Below are 10963 nucleotides of genomic sequence, written 5' to 3'. Positions count from 1 at the left end.
CATTCGTTCGCCCAGAAAGCATTTTTTGGTGATTTGCGGGTCAAAATAGGTCCAAAAACATCCGCGTTAAAACCACATTAACTTTGGTTAAAAACATTTTAGTCAATGTTGGTCGTCCACTTTGACTCAGACGGAAATAATTCAACAACTATTTGATGGATCGCCGTTCAATTTAGTACAAATATTCATCAGAGGATGAATCTTAATGACTTTGGTGATATCCTGATTTTATTTTTATCTAGCCCCATCATCAGGTCGACATTTTAATTTGTCCAATAGCTCTCTTTTCTGTTAGTAAACATGATGACGTATTTTGTGGGCGTTAAGAGGAGGCAGAAAAATTCTCTGAACATGTTAGTTAGGTAGTTAGTTTGTCTGTCTCCGGAACTTACTGGAGACTGAGAAGCAGCTCAAACATGAGCTTAAACTGCGCTTTGTTGTGAGCATAACATTACAAACTACATTTGGTGTAGCTGTACTGTCGTCCGGGTGGAAACAGTAGAGATTATAGACGCTGTACAGCGCCAGAAACAGGTTGAGATAACAATAACGAATCATGTAGGAGAACTACGATGGCCGACGGGAACACGTGAATGTCTGTATCTAGAGTTAGTGTTTGGTTTGTCCGTTCTGGGCTACTATAGAAACACGCCCGCCGGCTCTGTGGAGAGGACCCGCTCCCTATGTAGATATAAACGCCTCATTCTAAGCTAACGGAAACACAATGATTCTTATCAGCTGATTAAACACTAAAGAAAACATACTTATTAATATTATATTTTATTTCTGCTAAGATCACCCTAATTGTTGCACACTGGTCCTTTAAGAGATGCAAAGAAGAAGGGATTGGGAAATGGGTCAACTGAAGTGCTCTCTGAAGTTAGAAGTGTCATCGTCAGTAAGGTCGATCACCTGTCACCTGTGTATTGCTTTATCGTTTTTATTTGATCGGATAATGTCTAAGCAATGAGGAATACTCTCGGGACCGGGAAGTCCTAAAACTTTATCACCTCTGACAAAGTTTTAGGACTTCCCGAGAGTCAAAAACAAACGTTAAACTTGACCTTTAATCCTCACAGAGCTGCTAGGTCACAGAAAACATTTAAAAATGTCGACACAAGCTGCTACGAACTTAAATAGAGTTTGAAATGTTGAAAGAAAAGTCACCCATATTATTTAGCAAATCACCAAAAACTATGTTTACTAGGATGAGATCAGAACGCGTCATACAATCAGTTAAAGTGGGTTCTTGTTACTGTGGGACAAGACTGCAATTGAGTTGGCTGCTCGCTTAAAATATCCCGTCTCCTCGCCCTAAATAGACGGTCGGAGCGCTGCTGGCAGCGGCTAAGGTCTATTCTGACGTTTACCCAGATTATGTTCTCTCTCCGAGAGTGTCTGTGTGTGTTTACTGTGGAAGGTAACAGGACATGTGAACCTGGAAGTGTATTTAATTTAAGGGACTTAATGCAAGCACACAAGTGTACTTTTATTTGTTTCTCACAATGTGCCACACTGATGATGATGATAAGAGCACTGCGTCGGCTCGACTGGACTTTCAGTGCCTTGTTTTGTTTTTTTAAATGTGAATTTGGATGAAGCACTGTGGCCGAGGTGGAAGAAACGAGGAAGTCGGTGTCGTTTTCACCCTTTTTGGAGTCGTCTTGTGGAATCTGCCGCCACACCTGGACTCCTCTCTGAGCCGCCGCGATGAAGAGTCAACGCTCCTTAACATTTATTAAACTGGACTGAAGCATCACATGCTCAATAATAAGATATATCTTACTGTATTAACAGCAATGACAACATACTGTAGGTGTGAGACGGAGGGGAAGAGAATAGAAACCAAAGACAAACTGCAAATCAGGGAATATTTGTATTTAACATTTACTTTTTTGTATAACATCGAATCAATACATATTCAGACAAAGTGATCCAGTCATCTGAAGTACTGGATTGTATTTTTACAAAGTGCAACAGCGGAAGAGGAGACCTTTATAGTGCAATTTCTGACCCTGATTTTAATATCGGTATAAAAGTAAACTGTGATTTTTATCTCAGAGGGTTTGTGATTCTTTCTTGGTTGGTCACAGAAACTTACAGCTGCCGTGGTTTTGTGTAATTTCACGGAAATTAACTGTACATTCTTAGGAAGATTTTCTGGAAAGGACGTTGTAATTTAATTTTAGGGAAAATGGAGTGTTCAATTGGTCCTATTAATTAAATCAAATCAACTGCTGTGACAATTTACAATTCATTATATATGTGGAATAAAGCTTCAAATACTAAATAAATACAGTTTAAATGGAGCAAACATGTTGTCCTTTAGAGATCAACAACTTCTTATAAACTCAGCTTTGGCTGTCAGAGTTAACGCGATAATAACACTTTAACGCAATTTTGTTTTAACGCCACTGATTTCTTTAACGCATTAATGCAATTTGCTATTTTTAGGTTGTTTAGGCTCAGAAATACTGATGAATCCATCGGTACCAACCATGTTATACTAGCTTGTCGCAAAGGAGGTTAAATAACGCCCCAAACTTGCACTAAATTTTGGCGAGGAAAAACTAGCATGGCCAAAAAAAGTCAGAAAAATGTCCAAAAAATGTTTTAAAATGTCCGAAAACATCTGAAAAAATATTAGAAAAAAGTCTGAAAAATGTCCAAATGAAGTCTGGAAAATGTAAAAAACAAAAAATCCAAATTATTTTTAAAAATTTCCGAAAAAAAGTCCCAAAGAAGCCTGAAAACTGTCTGAAAATGTCCAAAAAAAGTCTGAAGAATACTAGCTTCTCATGAAGGAGGTTAAATAACTTGCACTGATTTTGGCGAGGAAAAACTGAAATGGCCCATTTTCAAAGGGGTCCCTTGACCTCTAACCTCCAGATCAGTGAATGTAAATGTGTTCTATGGGTACCCACGAGTCTCCCCTTTACAGACATGCCCACTTTATGATAATCACATGCAGTTTGGGGCAAGTCATAGTCAAGTCAGCACACTGACACACTGACAGCTGACTATGTCACAAGATCCACCAGGAAGCAGGAACACAGATTGTTCTGGTATTTATGTTTGTGAGCCTGTTTATTGTTGGTACCTCCGTGGGAAAAAGTATTCAGATGGCAGCTGTGTGCTACTAACACCACCTCTATAATTTTAGCAGGCAAACCCTCCGATCGAGGCGTTAATCATTGGCTGACTGCCTTGGACACAGCCGATGTTTAACCCTCTGAGACCCACAATAGAGCTGTTTTTGTCTTCTCTAGGAGGGTCCAGGGGGTCTTTAAGGGGAGATAGCAGGTCAACAGTAGATGTCACATAGAAGTGATGTACATCATCTGAAAGCTGGGAACCTGAAGATTAATTTGAGATGCAGAACTGTGAAGATTATCATCAAAAACATTTGACATTTAGAGATTTCTGCAAGAATTGTATTTTTCAGCGATTAGATGGCGAGCACTTCTGTTGTGTGAACTGCTCAGAAACCCCCTTATTGTCTAATCTATATCTAGGAAAGCCATCCATCCTCTGAATGCTCTCAATACAATTAAATGTCTCCTATGGGGACTAACATCATCACACATGAATACAGTTGGGCTCATTGGATCCACAAGAGTCTCAGCTTTACAGTGAGACCCAATTTATGTAATTCAGAGACTGTTTAGGGACCCCAGTATGCAGAAATATTCAAACACATCATTTTAGTATAGGCGAAAAAACACATTTATACTGCATTCAAAAATGCGTAATGTGTGTGATTATCATAAAGTGGGCATGTCTGTAAAGGGGAGACTCGTGGGTACCCATAGAACCCATTTACATTCACATATCTGGAGGTTAGAGGTCAAGGGACCCCTTTGAAAATGGACATGACAGTTTTCCCTGGGTGTTATTTAACCTCCTTCCCGAAAAGCTAGCATGACATGGTTGGTACCGATGGATTCATTAGGTTTTCCTTGACTGTAGCTCTAGAGCTGAACTTGCTACAGCCTCTAAAAGACAGTAAAGTCTGTCAGGATCGAGCATTTAGTGAAGTGAAAACAATCCTCACACTCCTTCAGCTGATGATCCTCAGAGAAAGACGAGCGTTGTGTAGGGAGGGTAGATCTGGTATGCAGGGCCTCTCTGTTTCCTCCTCCTCTTATCTGTCACACTCTCTCTCTGTAGTAACACTCTCACCATCAGATTAACCACGTGACCTCCTCGGCTTCTTCTTCTCCATCTTCAGCATATCTGAGAGCTCTGAGGGAGTGGAGGGAGACACATACTGTAGAGCCAGATGTGCATGCTGTGGTGTGGTCGGGGTGGGGGCTGCAGTAGGGAGTTACCGGAGCCATGAGTCAGGAATTGCAGCGTTGCCAAAATGTCTGGCAGCAGTACGTTGCAATTACATACTGCAGTTGGTATACTGGCAAGATGAGGCCTTTTTCAGACTGGAACATAAAGAGATGCATTTAGGTTATGAACAGGTTATCAGTTTGCATGATGGGGATCCTATTTTCCATAAGTTTTCCATCAAAACTGGTGAAATACAAAGGTGTGGATACTCAATGAAGAGTGAGTTGTAAAATGAAGGGGGAAATTAACCCTTTGAGACCCACAATAGAGCTGTTTTTGTCTCTTTTAGGGGGGTACAGGGGGTCTTTAGGGGGAGATAGCAGGTCAACAGTAGATGCCACATAGAAGTGGTGTATATCATGTGTATAAGGGTTTAGAACTTTATGAATGAAGTATATGATGGTCATCCCCATGCTCTATTATGTCTCATAAGTTGTTGCAGTAATGTTTGGGTTGATACCATTTGTTACACAGATTTGGTGCTAAGTTTTACCATTTTTTACGACTGGAGAATTGATACAAAATTATCAATATCCCTCCAAAATACCACATTAAGACACCAAGACCTTGAGGAACACCATAGAAAAAGACATGCTGTGATTTGGTTTCAAAAACTTTTGATAATTTGGAGATTTCTGCAAGAATTGCCTTTTTCGGCGATTGGATGGCGAGCACTTCTGTTCTGTAACCCCCTTATTGACAACCTACCTAGGAAAGCCATCCATCCTCTGAATGCTCTAGGTCTCTAGTTTGTGGCTGTAAAGTTTCATGAGGCTGTGATTATCCTAGAGGTCACCACAGGTAATTTTATACAGGGAGGTCAAGTTTAAAAAAAAAGGTCTCACTACAATGAAATGTCTCCTATGGGGACTAACATCATCACACATGAATACAGTTGGACTCATTGGATCCACAAGAGTCTCAGCTTTACAGTGATACCCAATTTATGTAATTCAAGACTGTCATTTTTTATTTATGATACAAAAAGTCACCATAGATTCATCTTAATAAAAGCTAAAGAGTGAGCTGCTGTTCTCTCAGACATGAAGAGTTACTGACTGCTGACCTCTAGTGGTGACAACAGCTCAGTGCACCAGAGAGGTCTTCACCTCCATCAGCATGTACAGGTTGGATTATGGCCTCCACCTCCTCCCCAGAGAGGATAGCTAGTTTGGATTTTTGACACTGTAAATGGTGAGTTAATAACTGTAGCTGTGCTAGCCGTATTTTATCCATAGTATATATAATAATGCACTTTATTTATATGCACTTTTCAAAACAGACTTACACAGTTCTCTACAAAGAAAACAAAGAATTTAAGGTCTCAAGGTTAATTTATTTCTCATTTTATAACACAGGGTTGCACAAATGTATAGAGGACGGAACCTGCCAAAATATAAAAATAAATTAAAATATAAATAAATGACTAAATAAAAATATAATTAAATGTAGCAAACATAAGATTAAAAATAAATGTAGCCATTAATTAATTAATTAATTGATAAAATGTGACATAAATTAATATTTGTGTTTTAAGTTGCTTCTTTATTTATTTATCTTTGTATTAATTCCCTTATTTATTTACTCTTCTATTTAATTTTCCCTTTTATTTATTTATGTTTTTATTTTTTATTAATTTCTGAATTTATTTTTGCATTTATTTTTTAAAGTATTTATTTATGCACTTATTGGCTAAATGGCTACATTTATTTTCAATGTTTAATATTTTTGCAACATTTAATGAGATATTTATTTATTCATTGAGTCATTTATTTATTTATTCATTGTTTTATTTTTATTTTGGCAAGCTCCGTCCTCCATAAACATACAGTTTAACATGAATCAAAGAACGAAGAACAAATTATACTACAGCTATTTCGTCACGGTTGAGGAGGAGCCACAGAATTCGGGTCAGCCAATAAAGCGTTCATGTGTCTAAAACAACTTGAACTAACCTACGTTTCTCCAATTCTATTTTTTTTTTTTAAATCTTTTTTTTCATTCAGCAAACTGATATGAGCAGTCCTCACACTCCCTAAAGTCTTGATCCACACGAGGAAGATCATTCTTCAGAGAGATGGTCTTCCTCTCCTCTCACAGATTCACCAGGTGACCTCTACTTCCTCGGTGTCTTCTCCGTCTTCACCATGTCTGAGAACTCTGGCGGCGAGGAGGGAGACACACAGAGCCAGATGTGAGTGTTTCTGTGCAGTTAATTTAGTCTCTTTGCTCTCTGTAATAACAAGTGTGCACTATTTTAATAACTAAAAAACAAGATGTTGGCATTATGATTACAGCAGCTCTATATCATGCTGAGTTTACAAGAGATAGAAACCAGCTGACATGTTTTCTATTTACTGTACACAATGTAATGTTTGACTCAGCTTTGTGAAGTCAGGGAGCAGACATGAAGAGCTACTGACTGCTGACTCTCGGTGGTGACAACCAGTCGGTGCACCAGAGAGGCCCTCACCTCTGTAGTCGATGCGTCCGTCTCCGTCGGTGTCGACGGCCTGGATCATGGCCTCCGCCTCCTCGTCAGAGAGAGGAGCTGATGGCGTTGCAGTCGGTACGGTCGACAGGATGTACCTGTGGAAAGATTTCATCAGTTAGAGTATCTATCTGTTAATTTAGTAGAAACAGACATTAAAGGATAAGGCAAACATAATCTACTAACAAGTATTGTGTGTGTATTAGGGCTGCCAAAGTCTTCCCTTCACCAAAATGTGTTTCTGAAAACATTTTATGTGAGAAATAAGTCATGCAGTTGCTAAATCTGTCTTTATTTTAGATCGACAACGGTTAGTTTAAAAGTTTCTCGGGGGTTTCCAGAGGCGGGCGAGTCGCGTCCGACGCCCCTGATTTGCATAAAGTAGCCTAGACCTCGACTTTATGTAAATGAGGACCGGCCAACGTGACGCACCGTCTCTCGAATTGCGCCGCCACGCTACCAGAATGCATTGCACAGCTGCTTGCATGGCTGGAAAGGACAGAGGCTGTGGACACGTACCGTTAGGGTCAGTTTTAAAGCTAGAGTGAAGATACTGGCATCATATGAAACTAGAAAACCTAAAGAATCCATCGGTACCAACCATGTCATACTAACTTGTCGTGAAGGATGCTAAATAACGCTTCAAACTTACACTAAATAGAAGATAAAACCCACCAGTAGGTGTAGTAGGCCCCTATTGACCCACATCTATGGGGCTTATAGCGACTGATAACGCCTATTTAATAGCCTGACAACAGTCTAATCGGCTGTGAAAAGACACAATGTTGGTTTTGACTCTTTCATTGGATGTGTTGAAAATAAGAAAACATCCTTTAAAAGTTCATACTTGATTTCGTTCCACTCGATGTAGCCGCTGCCGTCTTTGTCGAGCATCATGAAGGCCTTCTTGATGGCCTCCTCTCGCTGCTCGGAGGTCTTGAACTGCCTCATGTACTCCAGAAACCTGCTGTAGTTGAAGTTCCCTGCAGAGAGTCACAAAAGGTGACATCAGACGGTGAAATCATCGTCATGACTCACCTGTGAGCACCTCCTCATTCATCATACCGGTCACTGTTTATGCATGACTGCCACCTCAAATCCACACACACACACACACACACACAGACACACACACACACACACACACACACACACACACACACACACGCACACACACACACACACACAGTCACACAGAGTGTCACCCTGCTGTCTCATCTCCCGTGGCATGAGGTCGATGTCCTGCTCAGTGAGTGAAGCGCCCATGGCCACGGCCACCTTCTTCACCTGCGGCCGAAAGTCGTCCTGCATGTTCTACCAGAGTGTCCTGAGCTGCAGATCAGGAGAGGAATAAACAGACAACAACAGATCAAAAAGTATATTTACTTCAGTTATGTTGCTAAGTGCATTTATTAACCCTCTGAGACCCACAATAGACCCATTTTAGTCTTGTTTAGGGGAGTACAGGGGGTCTTTAGAGGAGATAGCAGGTCAACAGTAGATGTCACATAGAAGTGGTTTAATTTGGTTTAACTGTAATTTTCCCTTTTTTTTTATTTATGTATTTATTTTTATTTAATTTTCTATTTTTAAATGTATTTATTTATTTTTGCACTTGTTTTTTTATTTATTTTTAAATATATGTATTTATTTATGTATTTATGTATTTATTTATTTATTTATACACGATTTCCCTTTTGCATTTCATCCCTTATTTATTTCCCCAAACTTATTTATTTCTATACATTTCTTTATGCATTTATGCCTCATTATGCAAATGAGGTGGCTGTCAATAAATGCATAAATACATAAATAAATACCTACATTTAGAAATAAATATAAAAAAGTGCAAAAATAAATAAATAATTTTAAAAATTAATCAAACTTGATAATAAATAAATAAAAGACAAATTAAACAGAACTGTAAATAAATAAAGGAATTATTACAAAAATAAATAAATTAAAAAATTAAACCAGAAATATCAATTTATGTCACATTTTATCAAATAATTAATGGCAACATTTATTTTTAATATTATTTTTGCTAAATTTAATGACATATTTATTGATTTATCAAGTCATTTATTTATATTATTTGATTTTAGCAGGTTCCGTCCTCCATACGATCACCCTGCGATGACTGACAGGAAGTTGTGTGCTGATGATTTATTATATCTTCCTCTTCATTATGACTGAATCTCCAACAAGCATCTGCTGTTATGTTTTTTTTTTATTTATTGGCAGAAGCTTGTTAATCATCGCTGGCACCAAACGTCGCTTCACTCCAAATCAACACAAGCTCAATTACGCGGTTAAGTGATTAGTCATAGCTGTGTTACTCATGCAGCGGGAGGTCACGGGTTATTTTGGGTCCCCATCTTAATAATGTCTGCTGATCTCAGAGGACACGTCATTTCAGTGAAGTATCAGAGACGGTGTTTCTGAGGGTCTGCAGGTTAACGTCGTGGTGAACCATATGAAGCAGAGTATTGCTGCGTTTCTACTGCTTGTTTCATCACTCCTCTTTTCCTCTTCTACTCTCTTGTCCAATTTCACACTATCGTTTGCACTTCAAGATATCAATATATGAATGAGTGTTTTCTCCTTGCCCAGAGGTTACACAGACGTAGATCAAACAAGACCACTCTGCCGCAAGTTCTAAAGAGAAAAGGCCACAAATTAAACCAAGTCTACATCCGGTTTAACACCATGAAAGCAAGAGAGAAACATCAGGCGAAGCAGCTCAACAAATATTGTAAATCATTACCAGTTACAGTCACCAAGTCCATCCCATCTACTACTTTCCCCTTTGAAGATATCCCGTCCAGAGCTACTCACCACATTCAAGGTTTCCTGGTACAGTCCAGCCGACCCTCCCCCTCTCTCTGGCTCTTATATACGGGAAGGATGCACCACCAGTGGCCTTGCACCTGTCTTCGTCTCCCCGGTGGAGCCATTCTCCATTAACACCTTGGCTCCTGCTGCTGCTGCTGCAGAGAAGACTGGACTCGTCTCTCCAGATGTACTGGGACAAGACCTCCACCATTGGGCCTGTTAATAGGGTTGAACTGGAGGACAGCCATCCTGCGGTGGGCTTGAACCGCGGGCCAGCCTCAGTGGCTCGGTGCTTGAACATTATTCATAATGTTTGGTGCATCAGTCTGCAGTGGCAACAGTTGTGCAGACATACTAGTGATTCCTGGATGCATCTGCAAGATTTCATAAATAGCCACCTCGCCAATGACTGTTATTACACCCTTATTGTGTCGAGGTCATGATGAGGTCACGGTGTTAGCTGGAGGCAAAACAAAGGAAAGACTGGAGGCTAACACTAGCAGTGGGCTTAAGTTACACATCTTATATGTCATCTTGCTGTGTTGTTGAGGGCCAGAATCCAGATATCACAAACATTAGAGATGACAAACTGTGATTCGAGGCTCCAGCGAGCTACAATATCGGAGAAACGTTTTAGAGATGGAGAGAAAATGTTGCTAATATTTAGCGGCTGCGATAAGCAGTAGGCTAACAGGTTGCAGATTGTAGGCTAAGTTTTAAAGCTTAAGTGAAGATACTGGTATCATATGAAACTAGAAAACTTAAAGAATCCATTGGTACCAACCATGTCATACTAGCTTGTCGTAAAGGGGGTTAAATAACGCTCCAAATTTATACTAACATAAACTGTCACGGCCGTTTTCAAAGGGGATTCGACCTCACGCACTTGACAAATCTCCCTTTCAGGTACATTTTGAACAGATAAAAATGTGCAATTTATTTGCAATTAATCGTGATTAACTATGGACAATCATGCGATTAAATATTTGAATCAATTGACAGACCTATAGTTTTGACATGTGGGTAGTTCGGTGCATTGTTCTGAGATGCAGAACACTTTGTAGTAGACTGTTCCTACAAGTCAGAGAGCATTATTATATCTAACCCTTAACATCTGTAGCTCCCCTTCTGAGGCGAGGAAGTGCAGGCCGGGAAGTCTTATTCCACACACAGCATCCCCACTTTGATCAGAAGTCCCTGTTACCGGGATGAATCGCTCCCTGCCAGCATCACGACAGGCAGGTAATCAGGTTCGCTGCCCGTTCGCCACACACTGACATACGAGAGCTGCAGGGC

General features: G+C 39.8%; 1 protein-coding gene across 2 annotated transcripts; it reads right to left on the bottom strand.

Moving 5' to 3' along the window:
- Nucleotides 1-6052: 6052 nt before the first annotated feature.
- Nucleotides 6053-9899, bottom strand: LOC119479036 (parvalbumin-like EF-hand-containing protein). Of its 2 annotated transcripts, XM_037754227.1 has the most exons (5): nt 9671-9899; nt 8038-8164; nt 7680-7815; nt 6815-6930; nt 6053-6501 (listed from the first exon to the last, which is right to left on the bottom strand). In XM_037754227.1, the coding sequence occupies exons 2-5, from the start codon at nt 8141-8143 to the stop codon at nt 6458-6460; spliced, it is 402 nt and encodes a 133-aa protein (XP_037610155.1). In that variant the 5' UTR covers nt 8144-8164; nt 9671-9899; the 3' UTR covers nt 6053-6457. The 2 variants fall into 2 exon arrangements, with proteins under 2 accessions (XP_037610155.1, XP_037610154.1); XM_037754226.1 differs by having other exon boundaries at nt 6053-6930.
- Between the last annotated feature and the right edge of the window lie 1064 nt (nt 9900-10963).

The sequence above is a fragment of the Sebastes umbrosus genome, chromosome 20 (genome assembly GCF_015220745.1).
Source record: "Sebastes umbrosus isolate fSebUmb1 chromosome 20, fSebUmb1.pri, whole genome shotgun sequence".
Lineage (NCBI taxonomy): Eukaryota > Metazoa > Chordata > Actinopteri > Perciformes > Sebastidae > Sebastes > Sebastes umbrosus.
Note: the sequence above shows the minus strand (reverse complement) of the source record. Positions and strands in the feature narration are given on the sequence as shown.